The sequence below is a fragment of the Zootoca vivipara genome, chromosome 13 (genome assembly GCF_965207765.1).
Source record: "Zootoca vivipara chromosome 13, rZooViv2.hap1.1, whole genome shotgun sequence".
Classification (NCBI taxonomy): Eukaryota; Metazoa; Chordata; class Lepidosauria; order Squamata; family Lacertidae; genus Zootoca; species Zootoca vivipara.
The window spans coordinates 5,161,199-5,186,129 of NC_142596.1; the positions used below are offsets into that span (position 1 = coordinate 5,161,199).

Sequence of the window (24,931 nt, forward strand, 5' to 3'; positions counted from 1 at the left end):
GTGCTTTCTAAGGCCCATTTGACTTCACTCTCCAAGATGTCTGGCTCAAGGTCAGCAACCACACTACCTGGGGTGTACGAGACCTCCATATCTTTCTGGTATAATTCCTCTGTGTATTCTTGCCACCTCTTCTTGATGTCTTCTGCTTCTGTTAGGTCCTTACCACTTTTGTCCTTGATTATGGTAATCTTTGTACGAAATGTTCCTTTCATATCTCCAATTTTCTTGAACAGATCTCTGGTTTTCCCCATTCTATTGTTTTCCTCTATTTCTTTGCATTGCTCATTTAAGAAGACCCTCTTATCTCTCCTTGCTGTTTTTTGGAAATCTGCATTCAGTTTCCTGTATCTTTCCCTATCTCCCTTGCATTTTGCTTGCCTCCTCTCCTCCGCTATTTGTAAGGCCTCGTTGGACAGCCATTTTGCCTTCTTGCATTTCCTTTTCCTTGGGATGGTTTTCGTTGCTGCCTCCTGTATAATGTTACGAGCCTCCATCCATAGTTCTTCAGGCACTCTGTCCACCAAATCTAAATCCTTAAACCTGTTCCTCACTTCCACTGTGTATTCATAAGGGATTTGATTCAGATTGTATCTTACTGGCCCAGTGGTTTTTCCTACTTTCTTCAGTTTAAGCTGGAATTTGGCTATAAGAAGCTGATGATCTGAGTTACAGTCAGCTCCAGGTCTTGTTTTTGCTGACTGTATAGAGCTTCTCCATCTTTGGCTGCAGAGAATATAATCAATCTGATTTCGATGCTGCCCATTTGGTGATATCCATGTGTAGAGTCGTCTCTTGTGTTGTTGGAAGAGAGTGTTTGTGATGACCAGCTTGTTCTCTTGACAGAACTCTATTAGCCTTTGCCCTGCTTCATTTTGAACTCCAAGGCCAAACTTGCCAGTTGTTCCTTTTATCTCTTGATTCCCTACTTTAGCATTCCAATCCCCTGTAATGAGAAGAACATCCTTCTTTGGTGTCATTTCTAGAAGGTGTTGTAGGTCTTCATAGAATTGGTCAATTTCACTTTCTTCAGCACCGGTAGTTGGTGCATAAACTTGGATTACTGTGATGTTAAAAGGTCTGCCTTGGATTCGTATCGAGATCATTCTGTCATTTTTGAGATTGCATCCCATTACAGCTTTTGCCACTCTTTTGTTGACTATGAGGGCCACTCTATTTCTTCTACAGGATTCTTGCCCACAGTAGTAGATATGATAGTCACCCGAACTGAATTCACCCATTCCCTTCCATTTTAGTTCACTGATGCCCAGGATGTCGATATTTATTCTTGTCATCTCATTTTTGACCACATCCAGCTTACCTCTATTCATGGTTCTTACATTCCAGGTTCCTATGCAATATTTTTCTTTACAGCATCGGACTTTCCTTTCGCTTCCAGGCATATCCGCAACTGAGCGTCCTTTCGGCTTTGGCCCAGCCGCTTCATCAGCTCTGAATCTACTTGTACTTGCCCTCCGCTCTTCCTCAGTAGCATGTTGGACGCCTTCCGACCTGAGGGGCTCATCTTCCAGCGTCATAACTTTTATATGCCTGTTGTCTTTGTCCATGGAGTTTTCTTGGCAGGGATACTGGAGTGGCTTGCCAGTTCCTTCTCCAGGTGGATCACGTTTAGTCACAACTCTCCACTATGACCTGTCCATCTTGGGTGACCCTGCATGGCATAGCTCATAGCTTCTCTGAGTTATTCAAGCCCCTTCGCCACGACAAGGCATTGATCCATGAAGGGTTGCCATACAGGTCTTCAGATCAGGACTTTATTTTATTTTTTAAAGTCACAAGGTAAAAAAAAGAAGTGGCAGCTGCAACAAACATGTTCAGGATGCCAGCAGCTCCCTCCCACCTCCATTTCAAGCATTGCGATGCCGCTTTAAACACCAACACTTCTCTCAAAGGATCCTGGGAACTTGTAGTTTGTTAAGGCTACTGAGAGGTGTTAGGAGAGCCCCATTCCCCTCACAAAGCTACAGTTCCCAGAGTGGTTTAACAATCCCTCTTCTCGGGGAACTCTGGGAACTGTAGTTCTTTTGAGGGGAATGGTGGCCTGCTCACAACTCTCAGCACCCTTAACAAACTACAGCTCCCATGGTTCTTTGGGGAAGCCGTGGCCATTAAAAGGGATACAACACTGCTTTAAACGTGTAGTGCAGGTGGGGCCTTCATTGCTGTCCCTGTTTGCCTGCTGGGATTTGGCACCCCACCCAGTGTGCAAGAAGGATGGTTTTCTGTTATCAAAACCCAGCAATCCTGCCCTTTTCTCTGCAGCAAACATTTAGTTGGGCAGATGCAGTGTGGGGTGGATGCTTGACTTAATGGCACGTGACCCACTCGTTTGCTTGATCGCCATGCAAAGCACAGGGAGGTGGGGATGAGAAGAGGAGGGGCAGGGGGAACCCGAAGCCAGGGCTGCTTGGGGGTGGGGGCTCTAGATGGAGCAGGACTCCAACTCCTGCCGTCTCTGACCATTGGCCGTGCTGGCTGCTGGGACTTGGGGTCCAGGTTTCCCCATCGCTGACTTAGATGGCTTTTGCAATTCAGGCTGCAGTCCTATGCCTGGGGGCTCATCTCAGCATATGAGAAAACTTTGCTCGTTAAGGAAGCCTTGTATGTATCTTACATTTTTCTTGCTTGCCTGTTTCTCCAAAGAGACTGGAGGCAGCAAATAGACAGTAATAAAAACAGATTAAAGCAAACATGATTCCTTTTTTAAAAAATCCCCCAAAACACATGTCCAGATCAGCCCATTTAACAAATTCCGGCAGCATGAGAATAATGTAGAAGCCATACTGGGGTGGGGTGGGGATATATAATCAACCAAAGGACTTTTAAAGCCAAGGTCATTTAAGTAAGTCCGCAAAAGTTGCTGGTCTGTAAAAATGTTGTCTAGCCTGCTGCAGAATGGCAGTGCAGGGCTGGAGAGCAGGCAAGCGCTTAAAGGCAAGGCTGTAAGAAGTGGCCAGTGTTATTGTGCAAATTCCAAATCCTGCCAGGATATTCCTTTAAAGCACCCACAGACAGATCAGGTAACTAGCAGGGTTGTTGAAGGGGAGTCCCTGCAGGGTGGAGGGTGCTGTTCCCTTCCCCTTCACTTCAGAATGATGACTGGAGGGGGAAGGAAATAGTTGCTGTCAAGCGGCAGCAGCAATCATTAATCCCTGGTCGTCTCATAGTGAAACTATGAGCAAACACAGACCAGAAACTTGTGTTTATCGGCTAGCCCTAGCCCTGGGAGTGCCCCTCCGGTGTCATGGGTAGTTTTCTTTACCATATAAGGGAAAGCCCTGCTTTGCAGAAAGAGAGGAGAAAGGCGGGGGGGGGGGGGAGAGGCCATAATTTTGGGACTTTCAGAGAAACTATAGGCAAGCCTCTGCTGACTTTCTGCTTTGGGAACAGGAAGTGGGATACTGACCTTTAATCACTGCAGACTGCAATTGGGTTGAGATCAGTTTTGATGTAATTATTAACTGCGCAGCCTAATCGGTTTTTTCCACACTTGAGACCAGGGTTGTTTGCCAGTTTTCCCCTCCCCAGAGATTAAAGTACTGTAGCACTTGAGAGCCTCGGAAAGGCACTCATGGACTCTGCTTCAGCCACGCCGGCCCCGGCAGTTATTCCACCCAAGTGAACAGGAGTTCAGTGCATTGAAATGTGGCGTCGCCCTTTTGACTTCCAGAAACTTGAATTTATTCCGGATCTTTTTGCACTGGTGGAGATCCTAAGCAATAGGAAGGCTTTTTGCATCAAAAACCACAGCAACTTGAGTTTGCAGAAGAGCATGAAAATGTGGCTTAGGTTGCAATCCTAAACACACTTCCTAGTGAGGAAGCCAGGCTTCCTCAACCTCGGCCCTCCAGATGTTTTGAGACTACAATTCCCATCATCCCTGACCACTGGTCCTGCTAGCTAGGGATCATGGGAGTTGTAGGCCAAAAACATCTGGAGGACCCGAAGTTGAGGAAGCCTGGAGTAAGCTCTGTCGCACACAGTGGAGTTTCCATCAAAGTCGACATGTAGAGGGCTGTGCTGTGAACTTGTGGAAGTATTTAAAATTAGGTAGTCTGGTTTGCTCATATTTCATGTTAGAATAAAGTAACATTGTAGGGAATGACATTCCTTGTAAAATAAGGCGTACCTTGAGAAGTTGTATAAAAAGTATTGAACTCTTTCCCCCTCCCAGATAGGATCATATTTGGCACGTGGGCCACCATAAGTTGGGCTGGAGCTACTGAATGGTGCCCTTTCTGGCACAGAGGATCTGAGAGTGCAGGCCACTTCCCCGTGCGCTGTGTTTTTTCCTCTTGCGTGAGCTGAGGATTCAACATCAGCTCACCCCTGGAGAAGCAGCCAGGAGTCTGAGCTGTCTCTTTGAGTCATGTCCAGGACTCCCAGAAACTCCCATGGCCTGCTTATGCCCTGCAGAGACCCCAAAGCTCTTCATGGGGAAAATGCATGTCCGTCCTTACTCCATGATTTGAGCAAAAAGTCTGGAAGTATGTCAGGCGGGTGCGAAGAAGAAGACGGCTCTCTGCCCCGAGAAGTTTACAATCTGGAATGAGGATAGCCAGTGTGGTGCCCTCTAGAAGTTGTTGGATCCCCAAGTCCTATCTGCCCCAGCCAGCATGGCCTGTCATTGAGGATGGGGGGAGTTGGGGATCCAACAACATTCAGAGGGTGCTGTGTTGGCCACCTTTGATCTAAATTTTGGAAGCAGGAGGAGTTGCATCCAGGGCAGCACATCTGTAAAGGGCAGTTGCTGGGCCTCGTCTCCCCGCCCTTAGTGTTCTTGTCCTTGATCTATAAGACCCATGTACAGTGGTGCCTCGCTAGACGAATTTAATTCGTTCCATGGGTCTTTTCTTATAACGAAAAATTCGTCTAGCGAATCCTATAGGAATGTACGAAAAAAAAATTGACCTTTTTTTTGCCCATAGGAACGCATTAATTGAATTTCAATGCATTCCTATGGGAAACCGCGATTCGCTAGATGAATTTTTCATAAAACGAATTCGTCTAGCGAGGCAACCTCTGCTCAAAAAATCCTTTCGTTAAGCGGAAATTCCGTTAAGCAGGGCATTCGTTAAGCGAGGCACCACTGTAGTTCCTTCACATTGTAACTCTGAAAGATGGGGTGTGTGTGGTCCATTTCCTTTGACGGTCGATAAGTGAAAGTGGCTGTTGATCGCTCAGTGAGTGAAGGATCAGACTGCATGAAGTAACTCGCGTGAAAAGGAAAGAGTTGAGGAATATTCTAACAGATTAGGCAAGTGGTGATGGGGACACACATGGCCACAGTCTGCTTTTTTAAAGAACCCTACCTTAATAATTGGTTGCTTATTGTCTGCTTACCCCCTCAAAACACCACTTTCCCCTGTTTTGTTTCCGTCTGCTTCCCCCCCCCCCCCCCAGCCTGGCACCCTCCAGATGTTTCATACTTACAGCTCTGGGAGGGAGCTGTAGGACGCCAGGTTGGGGAGGAAGTTGGCTGATATCTCCTTTCCTCTTCACGGTGTACTTTCCAACCACCTCTTCGGCGCCCTCAAAAGTCACGGCGTTTTCCTTTCTCCGCAGGCTGAGAGCGATGTGGCTTCTCTGAACAGGCGTATCCAACTGGTAGAGGAAGAGCTGGATCGTGCCCAGGAGCGCCTGGCAACAGCCTTGCAGAAACTGGAGGAGGCTGAGAAGGCGGCAGATGAGAGCGAAAGGTGGGGATAGCCCTGGGGGGGGGGCTCTCCCTCCAACTGTTGTCCAGTCTCTCTTTTAAAAAACAAAAACCCTCCGTTGAGAGGCAGGAGCATAGCAACTGTTGTGGCCTGGCCTGCCTTTTAGCCTCGGCTGTGTGGGCCACATGCCCTAATGCATAGCATATCTTGGCAAGGGGGGGGCCCTGAATGGCATCTTCACACGTCCATACCCTCCCAGAGTTCCCTAAGAAGAGGGATTGTTAAACCATTCTGGGAACTGTAGCTCTTTGAGGGGAATAGGGATTTCCAAACTGCTCTCAGAACCCTCAACAAACTACAGCTCCCAGAATTCTTTGGGGGGGGGAGGCCATGACCTTTTAAAGTGGTATCATTGTGCTTCAACTGTATGGTGTGAATGTGGAGACAAGCATACACACATGCACTCTGACATGGGGCCCAGTCCACCAGGGTATTCTTTCATTATAGTTAACTCCCCCTTTGTGTGTATTTGAGACATGCATGACCACTGACCCGCACATGATTTTCAGCCCCAGAAGGGCATGGGGCTGGCTTACACAGTCCTGTTGATGCATACAACAGGAATGCCCCCCCCCCCGGTGCAAATAGGAATTCCCTGAACACTGGCTTTAAAAAAAAGCAGCAAACTAGCAAATAGCCTGTCATTGTATGTAGCTGTGTGTTTTGAAGGGATGTTTGTGCCCTTTTACATCCCTACAAAGTATTTGTGAGCAGAGGTTGAGCTAGTCGCTGCCAAGCATGGAAGGGTGGCACCGAATTGTTCTTTCCCGTACGAGTGAGTGGCAGCCATATATGTACTAGATAGTTGGACTACCTTGAAGTTTAATTTTGGTACCCCAAAGTGCAATGAGCGGGGGGGGGGGGACGCACAAAATTTCAGCCCACCAGTGAGGAAGGCACTTGTGGGAAGTTTTCATACAGGTCACAGAAATAACTTTTTTGGGTGTGTGTGTGAGGGGGAGCAGAATCGCCAAGACACAAATGGGCATTTAATATCAAGCTGTTTTCCAACCCTTGTAATTTCTGCCTTCCAGAGGAATGAAGGTCATTGAGAGCAGAGCCCTGAAGGATGAGGAGAAGATGGAGATCCAGGAGATCCAACTCAAGGAGGCCAAACACATTGCTGAGGACGCTGACCGCAAGTATGAAGAGGTGGGTACTTGAGCGCAGCCGGGGGCCCTTGGGAGGTTACTTGGTTTGGCTGCTGTTTCCAAGGAGGACCAATGAGTAGGGAGACCCGAGATGCTCTGCAGAAGGCGTGGGGTGGCAGGATGACCCACTGAGAGACAGCCATCCTGTTAACAGCCAGGATCTGAGCGGAGAAGCTTTGTGGAGGAAGCCCACAAGAGCGAGGCAGAAAGTGATGCCTTTTGCCTAGCAAGCATTTGAGAGAGAGAGAGAGAGCGATGAAATTTCACAAGGGCAGGATCGCTGGGAGTTGTACACCACCTCCTGAAGCTGGGGACATGACCTTGGCTTCCTGCCTTCTGAAATGGGTCTCCCTCTCCACCTCCCTGCTGTGGTGTTTCACGTACGGGCAGCACAGTTACTTGGGACAACCTTCCCTGATCCATCGCCCTCTGGATATTGTTGGGTGACAATTCTCCATCGCAGTCTACATCTTGCTGCTGCTGGGCCCTAAGCCTCCCCCCTCCTTCTGCTTTCCCCATTGCTATAGGTGGCTCGTAAACTGGTGATCATTGAGAGCGACCTGGAGCGTGCGGAGGAGCGGGCTGAACTGTCAGAAAGGTAGGGGCCACCGCCTGGCCAATTAAGAAAAGGCTCTGGGGTCCGTGGGGCAAGTGTGATTTATGTCGCAGTACCTGAGTGTCTGGTGCGGGATGGTGACTGGCTATCTTCCAGCGGCAGCTGCGGGGGGTCTGCTGCATGCCTTGGCACGCCTGCGTGTGTGTGGGTGTCGTTGCGCCTGCGTACGTCTGTGCGCTTCCGTGGTGTCTGAATCATTTCCTCTGGGGGCCTCTCTTATTTGGTCTGGGTCACTGCATGCTTTTGACTCGCACACGGATTGTTTTGTGAATGGCTCTTGTGCATTTTCATGTGTTCACTAACAGCCAAGCCCGACAGCTGGAGGAACAGTTAAGGATAATGGATCAAACGTTGAAAGCATTAATGGCTGCTGAGGAGAAGGTACTGGAGACAACATACCTATGTATCTGTGACCCGAATGATCAGGTTTTTTAAGCTGCCACCCAAATCTCCTGGCTACCCTGACCTTCTAGTTAGATGCCTCTTAGCAGTAGTGGCTGGATCTCCCCTTTATCCTTCTCCTTCCTCTCCTGTGTTTGCTTTCTCTCGTCTCTGGTGTGGATGCCGGTGTGTGTGTGTGCACAGGTGTGTGCTTAACCTTTTTTGTAGCTGATCGAGCCCAAAGAAGAAGCTGAACCTCCTGGGTTGGTTGAAGAGTTTTGGTTAAGTCAGCCCTTAGGTGTTTTGGACTACAACTGTTGCTTGGGCTGTTGGAAGCTGTAGTCCAAAACATCTGGCGTTGGCAAAATAAAAAATTCTGAATAAACCTGGCTATTTTAAAACCCACAGTTGTGCTTGTACAAGTCACATCTGCATTGGCTCCTGAGTGCAGAAAGAGAATTCAGTGGAAAATCCAGACAGAAGATTGTTGCAGCTCTGCAAACAGTTTGAAAATTGCCTGCTGAAATGTGGCAGTGTTTGTTTGGGGGCCTTTCCACTAGGGACCCTTGGCTCACCCAACCCAGAACATGTGTGTGATGCCATAGTAGCATAGCAGATCTGTGGACAATATTTTGGAATCCTTCAAAGCAACTTTGGGTTCTGCAATTAATTTATCTCTTTGATCTCAAGCGGGTTCAGCTTCATTCAAGGCCCTTTCTTAAGCTCTGAGATTCAGTTTTCATTTTTCTCTATCTTTTCTTCCCTCTCTTTCCCTCCCCCACCCCCAATGACTGTTCTTCCTCTTCGCCCCTTTCCTCCCTCCATTCCAAAATAATAGCAAATGTGCTGAACTTGAAGAGGAGTTGAAAACTGTGACCAACAACCTGAGGTCGCTGGAAGCTCAGGCAGAAAAGGTATGGTCTAACTGCGAAAGGTGCAAATGTTCCATGATGGGCTTTCCAAGCCGCTTCTCAGAATGTTTATTCTGAAGTAAGTCCTGTTGCCTCCAGTGGGGAATTTACTTCCCAAGTGCTCTTTTCAAAAATATTTTACTTGCCAGTGATTTCTGATGCTTCTAATGCCACATTTAAACAGTTGTGGCTTCCCTCAGAGAAATCTGGGAGCTGCGGTTTGCTAAAGGGGCTGAGAGTAGTTAGGAGAGGCTCCCGTTCCCCTCCTGAAACTACAATTCCTTGAGTGACTTAATAATCCCTCTTCACGGGGAGCTCTGGGCAATTGTAGCTCTGTGCCAGGGGAATAGAAGTATCCTAGTGACTCTCAGCACCTTTAACAAACTACAGCTCCCAGAACTCTTTGGGGTAAGCCATGACCATTTAAAGTGGTATCATTGCACTTTTAATTTATGGTGCGAATGTGGCCTTAATCACCCAAAGCTCCCAATGTGATACTTGCAGTGAATACAATACAGAATGGCTGGGTTTTGAAGCTTCCTCAGATGACTGTTTCCTCTCCCTAGCTGTGCCCAGAGGGCTGCTGTCAGGTCTTGGGCAGAGAAGCACATTTCCATCTTCTGCAAGCAAAGCGCTGCTCTCTCTACTAAGACCTCCAGTAAAACAGAACTGTAAAAGCATTCTGTAGATCAATAAAATAATAAAACAGTATAATAACAAAATAAAAAATTCCTTCAGTAGCACCTTCAGTAGCACCTTCAAGACCAACTAAGTTTTTATTTTGGTATGAGCTTTCGTGTGCATGCACACTTCGTCAGCTCATACCAAAATAAAAACTTAGTTGGTCTTTAAGGTGCTACTGAAGGTGCTACTGAAGGAATTTTTTTATTTTGCTTCGACTCAGACCAACAAGGCTACCTACCTGTAACTAGTATAATAACAGTTTTGTTTAGGCTTGCAAAGTGGATTTATTATTATTCTTTTTAAAAAAAGAGAGCAAAACTCTGCATCAACAGTCACTTGTTGTCAGATGAAAGCTGTGTGTCTTTGACCCTTTAACTGGATTTCTGAGAATCGGCAATGGATGCTTTCAAGAACAGACTGACTTCAATGTGAAATGTAACTTGTAGCATTATGAAGCTGAACAAGGAACCCAATAGGCTATCTTTTAATCATCCTGTGTCAGGAGTTCTGTGTTGTAGTGCAAACCTCTTTCCAGATCCCCCCCTACATGAGAGAGATTGTGCAGTCCTGCAGAAACAGCTGGTTTGAGCCAGAGCTATAAGCCAGGGCGGGGAGCCAGTGACCCAGGCAGTGTGGCTAATGGTCAGTGGTGGTGGGATTTGGGAGTCCAACAATATTTGAAGGGCCATTCCTGTTATAAGCTTTTCCACTGTTAATGCATTTAGCTTACAACAGGCTATTGTTTGGGCTTGTACAATGAACACTTACTCCTGGCATTGCAGTTTTGCTGGTTTCCTCTCATGCAGTAATTTTTAGTGGTCTTTCAACTTGTGATTGTAAAGATATTGGACGTTGCCACCTCAGTGCTGCCCATGTCTGCTCAGTTGACCTTTCATTGGTCTGCTTAATCTACAGTACTCGCAGAAGGAAGACAAGTATGAAGAGGAGATCAAGGTCCTTACTGACAAACTTAAAGAGGTAAAAATGCCACTGTATCCTTGGGACAGAAGCCAACCCTCTTCTTTTCCCTGCAGCTTTTAAGAGATTTTGGCCAAACACCATGAAGAATCTTCTCTCTTGCCCAAAGCATGAGAGCTTTGCTGTGCTCTTGGAAAACTTCCATTCTGATCAGAAAATGTCCTTGATGGTCTCTGTGTACTAAAGAACAGAGGGCTGCATCCAATTTTAGGCCATTGATTTTGGGTCCATAAATTTCATTAGTTCTACTCTGAGCATAATGTAATTGGATGTCACCTATAAATATAATTGCTGCCCTGGGCTCCTTTTGTGGGAATATGAATAAATAAAAATAATTGAAATGCTATGTTGTTTGGAGCTGGTTTCCCACTCTGTTTTGGAAGATTCTCCCACTTCCACCACCCAGCCTCTTTGCACAATGCAGAAGCTTTCCTATACCTTCCTTGTGCTTTTTGACCATTGCCTTTGTGTGTTTTCTTGGCCTCCAGGCTGAGACCCGAGCTGAGTTTGCAGAGAGGTCGGTAACTAAGCTGGAGAAGAGCATTGATGACTTAGAAGGTACGTTTCTTTATTTGCATCCCTTGCTAACCTAGAAGGCTGAGACAGCAAACTCCATCTTTGAAGTAGGCACATACAGTGGACAATTGCTAATTTTTGGTCAATACTGGCAAGTGTCTGCCATGGATAAGTGCCAGGCAGCAGAGGTTGGGAGACCCCCCCTAGCATCACTGTGTCTGGAACAGAAGTGGCCACTAGGCAAGGGAGGAAGATTGCTGGCTGAACTTGCCTTTCATCGACAGGAGAGGACACAGGTGGCGCTGTGGTCTAAACCACTGAGCCTCTCAGGCTTGATCAGAAGGTCAGCAGTTCGAATCCGTGTGATGGGGTTAGCTCCTGTTGCTCTGTCCCAGCTCCCGCCAACCTAGCAGTTCAAAAGCACACCAGCGCGAGTAAAAAAATAGGTACTGCTGTGGAGGGAAGGTAAATGTCGTTTCCATGCGCTCTGGCTTCTGTGTGACAGAAGTCCCGTTGCACCAGAAGTGGTTCAGTCATGCTGGCCACATGATCTGGGAAAACTGCGGACAAACACCAGCTCCCTTGGCCTGAAAGTGAGATGAGCACCACACCCCATAGTCAGATTTGACAGGAGTTAACCTTTACCTTTAACGCATGAACAGGGCAGATGAATAACAGTTGACTGAAAATGGGGCTTCAGAATGTTTGATAACTGGCTTTAGACAGAGAAGGTTTTGCGTTTGCATTCTCTTTTGTCTCTGTCCCTTTGGTGTCTCAAGACTTCGTTCTCTTGAATATTGAACTCCACTTCCTGGTCCTTCTGGAATATTCCACGGCAAAAAATGAACAAGTCAGATAGGAAATGCTATGAGTGCCTTAAGATCACTGGCTGAAAATGTCAGCCATGGGAGGCATTGCAGTTGCTCCCATTAGGAATGTTGCAAGTTGACATAGTTTTCTGATGGAGATGATGGATGAATGTCAAGGCAGCCATTTGGTGGCACCTACTGACTCCGCTGTCAGCGACATTTGAAGCCTTGTTTGTGTGTTAATGGGGAGCATCTGTTTAGCAGTTACATGCACAGTTTGCTTCCAAGGTCTTCAAAAGTCCTTGGAATTTTCTTCTGTGTTGGTTGAACTCTTGGGGGAAAGGTAGTAGTTGATGGATATCCTTCCCTCAAGTCTTCCTGTTCTTGTTGGGGTATGAGGCAGGACTCTGCTCTCATTCTGTAGGGAACTGCTGCGTAGGAAGGGGTTGTCTGCTGTTATACTACTGGAAGAATGTTTTGGACTTGGACTTTGCCAGGTTGTGTGTTCTGGTGCTTCCAACAGGGAGAGGGTAGAAGGGGTCTTGAGGGGCCTACATCTCTGGGGGAAAAGGAGGAGTTTGGTTTCAGAGCCCCTTGGGCCTCAGCGCTATTCTTTCTGCTGAGCCAATCTGCTGTCTGACCCTGTGACAGTGGCACCAGGTCCAAGAGTTCAAGCCCCATGATGCAATGACAGAATCAAAAGGAGCAGTAGGAGAGATAAGGACTTTTGACAGGTCCTAGGAAAAAAAAGTTCCCTCTGGTGAAATGCTGGTGCCCCAATGCGTTTCTGGTAGGAAAGCCTTCCTTAGGTGGGGGCTGTGCAACTTCTGCTTCAAGCTGTGCCTAGGCCACAGAGTTCTCCAACCTGGTGCCCTCCAGATGTTTTGGACTACAACTCTTAACACCCCCAAGCCAGCACAGTTGCATCATGCTGGAGCTGATGTTAATTGTAGTCCAAGCATCTGGAGGGCACTGGCTTGGGGAAGGCTGGTCTAAACTGTACGACGTTTGACTGCAGGGATGGAACAGCTCAGATGCATGTAGAAAAGTGGGAACAAGTTTTATGCAGGTTTAATGGAAAGCTAGCATCTAGGAGAGTTTTGCAGTATCACTTCGATGTTTGTTTCCCACCATTTGCTTGCTGTATTGTTATTATTTCTACCCACATCTAGCAACTCCACTGCTTGAATTCTTTTTCAACCCATTTGACTCCTCTCTGTTTTCTTTTGCTCTCTCTCTCACACCTCTCCTGTGCCACACGCCGCTGCCTTCCGCACACCTCCATTTCTCCCCTCCTGGCTGCCATGACTTCCGGACGGTGTTTTGCTTCCACATCACCCTTGGTCACTGCCTCCTCCTCCTCCTCCTCCTCACACTTCTTCTACCTTCCCCATGGTGACTCTCAGATGAGTTGTATGCTCAGAAACTCAAGTACAAGGCCATCAGCGAGGAGCTGGATCACGCTCTCAACGACATGACTTCCATGTAATTGGCCTCTTGTTTCTGCCTGCGCCCTCTGCCCCTGAGGCACCTCGCTGCCGCCTGGCAGGTTAAACTGGCTCACTCTTTAGTGCAGGGCTGGCCTTTCCGCATGCCTGGTGCTGGCTGGCATGTCTGTGGTCTGATTGGAGCATCTAGGGTGGGGGGCGGGGCAGGACTTTTTAAATAAAAGTAAGCCTCCAACCTTTAAAATCTTGGAGAGTTTGTTAAAGGGTCTCCTAATAATTTCCATGCCAGTTTGGTGGTTTCATAGAGCACAAGGCATTCCTAGTCAGCAATAGATCGGCTGGCAGCCAAATTCATAACACAAATTATTGGCCATCAGCTGTGAGGTTCCCCAGCCACCCAGTGCAATTCTTTTTGCTGGGCAACTTACCAGCCTCTCTTAACAAGAGGGAAATTCGGTGAGAGGGAAATTCAATGGCCTTTGAGCTTTTTCTATTGCAGTAAAGAGTGGGCAAGTTTCATGCTTGGATTGATGAATTCATCTGACATTCCTACAAGGCTCATTTTTACCTAAGTGTGTGTCCATCCTGCTCTCTCCCCCACACCCTTTTTGGAGTGTTTCTCCTTCAAGTTCTCTTCTGTTGCAGCATTTTTAAGTTCAGTTCCCAAATTTAGCAAGTTTCTACGGTTGCATTCCTAACCTCCACTACTAGGAGATGAACTCAGTTGAAATCAGTGGAATGTACTTCCTAGTAAACATACTTAAGGTTGGATAAACTATGCTACCTGCGGCCCACCTGCTTTTAAAAACAGCCACACATTTATAGGATCCTGCTTCTCAATATCGTTTTGCTTTACTATTTCATGCATTCCTGCTATGCAAGAGGTTCAGTGTAGTTAACAGACTGGCGCATGTTGCTTTAAGAGAAATAAGGCCTGAACAGGAGCACTCAGGGAGATCCAGTGACACTTGGGAGATTCAGGACAGGCAGAAGGAAGGACTCCTTCATGCAGCACATAGTTAAACTATGGAATTTGCCCCCACAGGAGGTGGTGATGGCCACCAACTTAGGTGGCTTTAAAATAGGATTGGGCAAATTCGTGGAAGGAGGCTAAGGCTACAAGCCACAAAGGCTTTGTTCTACCTCCACTGTCAGAGGCAGGATGCCTCCGAATACCAGTTGCTACAAATCACAAGTGGAGTGAGTTGCTGTGTTGCACTGGGATCCTGCTTTGTAGATTTCCCATAATAGGCCTTTAGTTGGCCACTAGAAGAACAGTGACATCTTCCCATTCTTTCAGAGTCTCAGATTCTCAGAACATGACAATAATAATACAGTTGTGCCTCGCTTAACGAATGCCCTGCTTAACGAAATTTCCGCTTAACGAAAGGTTTTTTCTAGTGGGGGTTGCCTCGCTAGACGAATTCATTTTATGAAAAATTCGTCTAGCGAATCGCGGTTTCCCATAGGAATGCATTGAAATTCAATTATGGGCAAAAAAAAAATTCAAATTTTTTTCAATGCATTCCTATGGGATTCGCTAGACGAATTTTTCGTTATAAGAAAAGACCCGTGGAACAAATTAAATTTGTCTAGCGAGGCACCACTGTAATAATAATAAATTTTATTTATACCCTGCCCTTAATAATAAATTTATTTATACCCTGCCCTTCCCAGTTTAAAAACCGGGCTCAGGGCGGCTAACAACAGATATAAAAACATTGATTAAAACTTTAAAACAACTTTAAAACAGCATAAAACACAACATCAATATAGCATCGCCAGGGGAAGGGAAAAAGGAATGGAAGCTTAGGTTAAATTGAAGGCCAGGCAGAATAACTCTGTCTTACAGGCCCCGCGGAAGGAGATCAAGTCCCGCAGGGCCCTAGTCTCATGGGACAGAGCATTCCACCAGGTCGGTGCCATCACTGAACGGGCTCTGGCCCTTGTGGAGGAGAGTCTGGCTTCTTTAGGGCCTGGGACCCTTAAACTGTTACTATTTGTGGATCTGAGGGTCCTCTGCGGGGCAAACTGGGAGAGACAGTCCCGTAAGTACGAGGGTCCTAGGCTGCATAGGGCTTTAAATGTCAAAACCAGCACCTTAAATATGACCCGGTACTCCACCGGGAGCCAGTGCAGCTGGTAAAGCACTGGATGAATATGCTGCCATGGCAAGGTCTCTGTAAGGAGCCTCACTGCAGCGTTCTGCACCCGCTGGAGTTTCTGGGACAGTTTCAAGGGCAGCCCCGCGTAGAGCAAGTTACAGTAGTCAAGCCTGGAGGTGACAGTCACATGGACTGTGGCCAGGTTGGGGCGGGAAAGGTAGGGGGCCAACTACTTGATACGGCGCAGATGGAAAAATGTCGCCTTGACTGTTGCTGTAATCCTGGCATCCCCAAACTGCGGCCCTCCAGATGTTTTGGCCTACAACTCCCATGATCCCTAGCTAACAGGACCAGTGGTCAGAGATGATGGGAATTGTAGTCCAAAACATCTGGAGGGCCGAAGTTTGGGGATGCCTGCTGTAATCTGTGCCTCCCTGGAAAGGGAGGCGTCAAGGATTACACCCAGACACTTAACGGAAGACACTGGCACTAATTGAGCCCCTGCAAGAGAAGGGAGTTGGTCCCCCAACCCTATACCATCCTGACCCAGCCAGAGGACTTGTGTCTTTGAAGGATTTAATTTCAGTCCTACGAAGCCATCCAGCCACAGCCTCCAAACATCTGGTCAGTGTGTCTGGGGCTGAGTCAGGGGGTTGGGCTGAATGGCTCTTGTCTCTTCCAACTCTATGATTCTATGATTCTAAAGTGGCCATCCATCAGCAGGTAGAGCTGGGTGTCATCAGCATATTGGTGATTGTCCAGCCCAAATCTCCGGACAATCTGGGCGAGGGGGCGCATAAAGATGTTGAAAAGCATTGGGGAAAGGATTGTGCCCTGCGGCACTCCACACACCAACACCTTATCCATAAAAACAAGTAGCCCATAAATAGTGGAAATTGCTGGGAGTTTGAGTCTGTGGGGTCGATTGGCTTTACAATGTCCTAAGAAATGCTGAGCAGAAGTCAACTGTCCTGTACTGAGATCTCGTAACAATAAATTTGCTAACTTATTTAAAAACAGCAAAAGGGGAAATCTCAACCTCCTTCCCAAATTGCATGGCTAGCTTCTTTGCAAAATTTCTTTTGAATTTCTGCACATTGACTGAACATTGCGCACTAACACAATAACCTTTTTGGCTAGAGAAAGTAGAGGGGTTTTTTTCCAGGTCCTGCCTGAGGGAATTTGGAAAAAGCAGGTGAGGAAGTTGGATATGCCTGGCTTGAAGTAGCAGGTGTGTGAATGAGGGTCTTCCAACCTTCTCCAACCTGGTCTGCCCCCTGCGGTGTTAGGTTCTAGCTCCCATTATTCCTGGCCATTGGCCATTCTGACTGGGGCTGATGGGAGTTGGACTCCAACAACATCTGGAGAGCACCAGGCTGCTTTTGACTCTTAGAATTGTGTGTGCCAAGAGCTACTCTGAATAAGGTGCAGTGATAGATGTTTTAGCACCATTTTCGTATATGTTTTGAAAGTGAATATTAATTGTGGATATTAAAAATAAATACCTGCCAAGAGTGCTTGAGGAGGCAATTGGCCCCTTGCCTTCAACCAACCCTGCACCCCTTAAACTGACGGTCATCTTCTTTGTCACCTCAGTCACTCTAAAGCAGGCATCCCCAAACTGCGGCCCTCCAGATGTTTTCGCCTACAACTCCCATGATCCCTAGCTAACAGGACCAGTGGTCAAGGATGATGGGAATTGTAGTCCAAAACATCTGGAGGGCCGAAGTTTGGGGATGCCTGCTCTAAAGTGTAAGGGGGTGGGAATGCAATTAAGACGCCCATGAGCTCAAAGCCCCCCCCCCTGGATGATTTGCATAAATTTGTCATAGTGAGCAAGGCATGTTCTGAGTGCAGCATTTGGAGTTAAAGAAAAATGTTGACTCTGGCAGCTCCCCATCTCACCCCAGTTTGGGAGGGCTGACAGCCCCAACTGTGAAATGTGTCATTACAGCAGGAGTAGCCTGCTGATCAAAGCAGGCTTTGTTTCTCTGACTTGTTGCCTCTCTCCTGTCTTGCTCCTCTCCCTTGCTTGCTGCCTCTTCCACGCCATCCATGATGCCATTTTTTTTTCATTTCCTTTCTTTTATCTCTGTGCAGATAAATGTCTTTGCTTCACTCCTCCAAAGACACCTTCATCACGCTGGACAACCCATCTTTTCCAAGCTGCTGGCTGTTTCTCAGTTCATGGTCCTGTCCTTCTCGCCCAGTTTCCCTTTAACCTTTTCCTCCTAGCTCTCCCTTTGCTCGCAGGACGTGGGGTGAACTCTGTCTCTTCCTCTCTCCTCCCTCTTCCGTGCCTTTTCGACTGTACAGAAACTGGCCAACTTTCAGTGTAAAATAAAAAAAAAGAATCCCACTGTGTAAGCTGTATCTCTTTTGCTATCTCTTTTATTTATTTCCATCGTTTCAAGTATGAATAAAATATAAAAAATTGCTTTCTCGCCATTAGGGATTTATTCTTACTTTTTATTTTATTTTACTTTTTGCCTCTTGTCTTCCACTCTACCCTCCCCACTCATTCCATTTCACAAACCTCCTGCCTTTAATCCAAGAATACAACATTCGTAGTGTAACCTCCCATTGTTGGATGGTAAGAATGGGGAAAGGGTCTCCTTTATAAAGCTGGTTTCCTTTTTCTTCCTTGACTTCTCCCTCCCTTTAGCCAGGTGAGACAATATAAGCTGGATTCTTAAGAAGTATTTGTTTAAAGGTGGGCATCTGGAGGCCTGTCAGCTCAGAACTGAGGGCCACATTGATCTCTGCATATCACCGCTGCATTTCACCAAAGTCCACTGTAGCCAGGCTTCTGTGTGTGGACGCTCTCAGAACTGAGTGTTCTGAGAATCTCAGCTTCCACTTAAAAATAAACACTGTTCTAACACTTATGATTCTGGAGGGGATCAAAGGGGAAGGTGGCAGAACCACATCCAACAAAGGAAACTGAAAACCCAGATTGAGCAAAGAGCTGAGGCTGAGAAAAACAAATACTTTTCACATGTCACAGGCTGAACTCCTATTTGTTTGGACCATCGTGGATCAGTCTGTGGTTGGGGAGTTGCCCAGTGTAGCTGTTGGCTGGAAACATTTGCCTGCTGGCGAAGGTGTTGGCCAGTTGGTTGCCAGGGTGGTATTTGGCTTGCAAAACAGTTGTCTTCCTCTGAAGACCTAGGCAGGCAAGCAACTCCAAATCTGCAAGAGTGATCGAACGGAAATAAGTCATGATATGGACAGGACAATAACAAAATGTGGTGATACATACAATACAATAATTGTTTCATCTGTGAAAAATGGAGATGCTCCGGAATTAACTGGTGGCTAGCTGGCAAAATTTGGTTTCATTTGAATCCTCATCATAGTAAGCCCTCCATGTAATGTGAAGGTAAATGAGGAAAGCATAATCTTCATATGAGAAGAAACATTGCTAACATTGCGGTCCTGTGAATGTCTGCTTGGAACTAGCTGAATTCAGTGTTGCTTACTCCCAAGTAAGTGGGTGCATGCCCACTTATTTGAGAGGAATCCCATTAAACAAATTTGTAACCAAATTCTGAATAGATATGTACAGTCGTACCTTGGATCTCAAACGCCTTTACTCCCGAACGATTGAGTGTTCCGGTTTTTGGACGTTGTTTTGGAAGCTGAACGTCCAACAGGGCTTCTGCGGCTTCTGATTGGCTGCAGGAACTTCCTGCAGCCAATCATAAGCTGTGCTTTGGTTTTCAAACGTTTTGGAAGTCGAATGGACTTCCGGAACGGATTCTGTTTGACTTCCAAGGTACGACTGTATATTGTGTTTCATGTGACCGGGACAGTCTTTATTTATTTGTGACATTTACATATCAATGCACGTTTTCTGAGATGCTTACAGTAGAAGTTTGCTAGCTTATGAAAACTTGCTTGAAGACCTACAGTACCTGCTTTCCCAGGGCCCCAGCTTAGAATAATAATAATAGATATTACTGGCTATGGTGGGTAGAATTATACAGTGGTTTAATGTTCTTAAATAAGTATTTTATTTAAACTGTATTTTATTTGTTGTTGTTTTGTAAGTGCTCTGATATTATTTGGAGGGAAAGTATGTATAGAAATAAATGTGCATTGCCGTAAAATAAATATTAATAAAGTATATCCAAAAGGTGTTCTCACATCAAGACTTTGCACCCTCTAGATGTTTTGGAATACAACTCTATACATCCCCAGCCCCAGGGCCAGTTCTCAGGGCTGATGGGAGTTGTAGTTCAAAATATATGGAGAGCACCAAGTTTGGAAGGCTGCCACAGGCCTGCCCTTTCTAATAGCACCCCAACACTAAGCTGCTCATTGAGAGTCCCAACAACCAGAGCAAGAGAATTTGAGGCTGGTGGCTTCCTCCATAGCTATTGGAAATAACTGGTCCCTTGGAGCATCTGTACCTTGATTTGAGAGAGCCACTTGGACACATATTTTACTCATGTACATAATCCTTAACAGATGTATGATCTCATTGATACACGCCAAAGGACACAATGACTCGGTGAAGTTTCTTGTGAGAATTGAGTCTACTTCATAATACATGGATGGTTTAGTGGTAACGCAAATTAATTTCATCAATGAAAATGGACATGTTATCAGTTTTGTTCTATTGTTGTCATGACTTATTTCACTTCTGTGTCACACTTTTGTTACTGGGCTTCTATGTTTGTTTAGTTCACTAGTTAACCATAAATGTGTTGACTGTTATTATTTTTATATACTTGAAATATGTTGAGAAAACAATGTAGGGGCAAGCCTTAGCCTCTCCATGTATTTAGCTTGTTCATTGCCTTGTATCGAAATCCCAAAGCAGAATGTTATGTAAAAGAATCAGGCCATACAGTTCAATGCCAATAAATTACATATAATTACATTACAAATTACAAATGAATTACTTAAAGAAATATAAAAGGGCAGCTGAAGTATTGAAAGTCATCACATCAAATGTATCTCCCGGCAATATGATTCCTGTGGTCGTATTCTGTCCGGTGTAATATTACCCAGTTTATTTATCCTCACTTGCAGGGCAGTTTGCAAAAATGCAGTCTCATAAACATATGCATATCTTATAGAATATTTGAGGTTCTTCTGGGGATAAAAGGAGGCAGTGAAGAGCTGTCCAGAAACTTTGGCTGGATAATGGGAACTTTTCATACAAGCAGGAAAGCCTGTCTCACTTGGATCTTATTATAGAGGCTTCTGGGTGCTCTCTGTTCAACAATGGAGCTGACATGTGGTAGTGGTTAAGAGTGTTGGACTTTTTCAGCAGGGGGCCGGTCCACTGTCCCTCAGACCTTGTGGGGGGCCGGACTGTATTTTGAAGGGGGGGGGACAATGAATTCCTATGCCCCACAAATAACCCAGAGATGCATTTTAAATAAAAGGCCACATTCTACTCATGTAAAAACACGCTGATTCCTGGGCCGTCCGTGAGCCAGATTTAGAAGGCGCTTGGGCCAGATCTGGCCCCTGGGCCTTAGTTTGCCTACCCATGGACCTGGGAGACCAGGGTTCAAATCCCCACTTGCCACAAAGCTCACTGGGTGACCTTGAGCCCATTGCTACCTCTCAGCCTAACCTCACAGGGTTGCTGTGAGGAGAAAATGGAAAGAGGGAGAACCCTGTACACCATTTTGAGCTCCTTGAAGAAAGTGGGATAAATCAGTGGGAGAAAGTTCAGAGAAATGTGTCTAACATGCAAAATGTGTTTGCGTTTAAATTTTTTTAGCCAAAATCCGGCTACAGCCTTTACATTGCCAGGGAAATGCCACAGCCTCCTAATGACACCAGGAAGCCGATATAGGGCGAGGCTTGTGTTCAGGGCTCTGGAACTTTGGTGAACAACTCTGAGGTGTGCAAAACTGGGATGAATTATGGGACAGTTGATTTTGGTTGGCCAGTGTGGGAAAGACTGCTGGACCCAGGGCTCATGTTACATTCTTCTGAATGGTGCCCCAAGTCTGATACTTGGCCATCTCCTGGCCTGCCACCCTTAATGGTGCTGCCTAGCCCCGGTGCATGCTATGCCACCGTCCCCCATTGCAGAAAGGAGTGGTGGTTCTCCAGTTTATGATCATCTTCTTATGTGGTTATTGGCAGTGAGCACATTGCGCGCCTTTGACGGTAGGCTGTTCTTCCTGGCTGGGTCTCTGCCATGCATTGAGGCACAGCCTGTAACAAGGGCATGAGGAATCTCCAGGTGTTACTGGACTCCAGCTCCCATGTGTCCCAGCTAACTTGGCTAATGGTCAGGGCTGATGGGAGTTGTAATCCAACAGCATCTGGAGCGCCACAGGGCCATCACTAACACTGGACCTGTTTGAGCTTTTGAAGTCTGTGTTTTCATCTCCAGATTGCTTGGAACTCGTGCACTTTTTCCAATGTCTTTCTGGCTACTGAGATGCCTGCATGGGGTGATTTTTCTGGTTAATTCTTTGCTCTGTCTCTAACCTTCTGTTCCTTCTGCCTCTTCCTCCTTCTTTTTTCTCCTGATTCGCTTGCTGACTTGCACAGACCAGCTCTACCAGCAGCTTGAGCAAAACCGCCGTCTAACTAATGAACTAAAGTTGGCCCTGAACGAGGATTAAGCTTTAGTATGAACCAGCCCCTTTCTAACAAATGTGCTTGTGATTCAATTGATACTGAAATATGCAAGAGACCCGTGCAAGTAAGAAATTATTGCTTCACTGATCGTGGGAAGTGAAACTGGCTTGACTTAGGGACATTTTAAAATTTCACTGGTCAGTTGTGCTCTGTTTAGAACTTTTTCTTTATTGTTCAAAGGCCAGCTATATGCCTGGTGATAATTTTACAGAGAGGAAATCAAGCAGCCTTCCTCTTAGAGTGGAGTTTTCACTGAGAGAGGGGGGAGCAGAGAGAAAATGTACTCCCAGCTGCTTATTTGGAATCTGAACCCCACAAGTTTGAGTCCCAGTAAAAACAGCTTTTGTTTATGGGTTAAACTACTCACCTAAAGAAGAAGCCGTTATTGAGAACCTCTGGTCAATTTAAAGGTACGCTTTCTTGCATCATAAGAAGGTCACTGTTGCTCTTCGGTTGTATGTGGTTCTGGAGTTTCTGTGCTTATGTCAGCATCACTGAAGCATGTTTAGGGGCTGTCCTACAAAGTGTGCATGTCACAAAACTAAGAACTGTTGTAAAACACTTTCTTTCTCTTTCTTTCTCTTTTGCCGGGGTGGGGTGGGGGGGTTGGAAGGCTGCTGTAAAAATAAGTCACTTGAGGTTTTTTCCAAACAGTCAAGCTGGTCCCCCTGCCCATCTTTCATTTTCTGGTACAGTGGTGCCTCGCTAGACAAATTTAATTCGTTCCACAGGTCTTTTCTTATAACGAAAAATTCGTCTAGCGAATCCCATAGGAATGCATTGAATTTTTTTTTTTGCCCATAGGAGCGCATTAATTGAATTTCGATTCATTCCTATGGGAAACCGCGATTCGCTAGACAAATCTTTCGTAAAACGCATTCGTCTAGCGAGGCAACCTCCGCTAGAAGAAACCTTTCGTTAAGCGGAAATTCCGTTAAGCAGGGCATTCGTTAAGCGAGGCACCACTGTAGTTGTTAAATGTTGAATGGGTAGAACTGCTTCTGAAGTCCTGTCATCAGCATTTTTTAAGAACATGTTAGAATTTCCTCCTGGACTTTCCCTGGAACTAGCTGCCTGACATGCTTTTGTACCTTTCCTTATTATTACTATTTTTAAAAGAAAAATTAGAAAGCTCATTGCATTACTCTGTTGCAGCAGTCGTGTGACATGAGGTTGATGGGTTTTTTGGTGCCCCTAGGATTAAAACAAAAAACACTCCCCAAAGTTGTAGCTTAACTTACTCTATTTAAGTCCCCCCCCCCCAACGGTTCTTTGGTGTTACGTTTGATATGATAGTCCCAGTTCTTGGCTGCTGCCTCCTTTGACGATGGACCCAACAGATAACTCGCTTCTCATTTGGCAAAAGTGTTTTTGGGTTGCTGGCTGCTCTGAAGGGTGTTGCCTTTGTTTATGTTAATCCTAATATGTCGCAGTCATGCTCCCTCCATGCTCATTTACAAATGATATTTGCCTTTGTACAATTAATATAAAGCAATGACATTTTTTTTCATAACTTGACTTTTCTAATCCAAAACAGAGAAAGTGGCACATGCCAAAGAAGAGAACCTCAATATGCATCAAATGCTGGATCAAACTTTACTGGAGCTAAACAACATGTGAAAACCACCATAGCTGCGACCACACCACCCACTGTCAGCTTTGTTTTGATTTTTTTTTTCACCTGCTTGCCATGAAACCCTGAAATGTCTCTTTATTTTATTACTGTCCTCCCATGTTGCTATACTCACAGGTCCACTTGCTAAACCCCAGGCATGGAGTCAGGGAAAACACCATACATATACATGTATATGTATATGTATGGCGTTATGCTCCATGTGTCTGTGAATCAGCTGTGCCATATTCCTGGCCCTAATGTTGCCTCCGTTTTGTAGAATTCAGTGCTGCAAATTGTGTGCAGCCTTTGCTGGGGGGTGGGGGCAGGTGATGGCAGAAATATTCTATTCCACCTGTCCAGCCAACTTAGATATTAAACAAAGATTGGTGTTAGAAACTCAGGAGAGGGACAAGGAGGGGTGGGTGTGTTTGACTGACATTCCTTGAAACTAAAGGTACTTGTGTGGTCCTTTGAATGGTATTCCTGAATCTCAGCGGTTTGTCCAGCTCAGTAATTTGATTTCCTTGGAGATGCCTCAAGCTGCAACGGTTTGGCCTTTGCATTTGAGAACAAAACAGGCCTGTAGGCCCCATTTTAAACTATTTAATGCCTGAGTTGAAAACGTGCAATTTACAGCTCACTACAAATGGTTAGGCAGCATTTTGGTCTACAAAAAGTCATTCCATCCGCTGCACTGGGGAACAAACCAAACATTTTTCATCAATGAATTCCAGTTGTTACTCTGTTTTTGTCTGAAGCTCAAGGGAATCAAATACATTTGGTATTTGCCACATGTTTGTTTGACACACTTTTTTTTTAGCAGTTTTAAAAAAACGTATCTGTATGTAAACATTGTATAATTGATAATAGAATAAAAGAACAAGCACTCTAGGACATTTTGTAAAAACATGCTGCCTTGTGATCTTTATTTTCCCATCTTACGGGTTTTGTGCATGCAACTTTTCTCGTGTGGTGATAGAAACGGGAGGAAGGGTGTCTTCAGTCCAGCACTGGCAAGACATAGGATGGAAAATGGGGGTCCCATCAAACTTCATCCTCAACTTCAGCTCCTTTTAAAGGTTCTATCAAAAATTGGGGGGTGAAAAGTAATTTGAGGTGATGGTGATGGTGAGGAGGAAGTTGCCATTTGTTATAGTGAGGGGGAAGTTGCCATTTGAAGTTTCGGTACCAAAATGTATTGGGCTGGGCCTGTGACTTTAACAGACAGCTTAGGGACACAAAGAAGGGCAAAACTCCCATGAGACCAAGCCAGCAGTACTAGTGGTCAAGGTTGATGAGAGTTGCAGGCCCAAAACATCCTGAACGTGCAACTTGGGCTACCCCTGGCATAATGCAAATAGGGC

The 24,931-nt window shown here is 45.8% G+C and overlaps 1 protein-coding gene across 20 annotated transcripts in view; it reads left to right on the top strand.

The window, feature by feature from the left end:
* TPM1 (tropomyosin 1) overlaps nucleotides 1-24,474 on the top strand; it is a 38,230-nt gene extending 13,756 nt beyond the window's left edge. For 4 of the 20 annotated variants that reach the window (XM_060282719.2, XM_060282714.2, XM_060282712.2 and 1 more), the window contains 7 exons: nucleotides 5,584-5,717; nucleotides 6,770-6,887; nucleotides 7,414-7,484; nucleotides 8,722-8,797; nucleotides 10,394-10,456; nucleotides 10,945-11,014; nucleotides 23,490-24,474. In XM_060282719.2, the coding sequence (XP_060138702.1) occupies nucleotides 5,584-5,717; nucleotides 6,770-6,887; nucleotides 7,414-7,484; nucleotides 8,722-8,797; nucleotides 10,394-10,456; nucleotides 10,945-11,014; nucleotides 23,490-23,572 (615 nt within the window). In that variant the 3' untranslated portion in view covers nucleotides 23,573-24,474. Of the gene's footprint in view, nucleotides 1-5,583; nucleotides 5,718-6,769; nucleotides 6,888-7,413; nucleotides 7,485-7,807; nucleotides 7,884-8,721; nucleotides 8,798-10,393; nucleotides 10,457-10,944; nucleotides 11,015-13,187; nucleotides 13,271-17,434; nucleotides 17,772-23,489 lie in introns of those variants that run through there. The other 16 variants (XM_060282720.2, XM_088656658.1, XM_088656659.1 and 13 more) reach the window with 6 other exon arrangements.
* The last annotated feature ends 457 nt before the right edge of the window (nucleotides 24,475-24,931 follow it).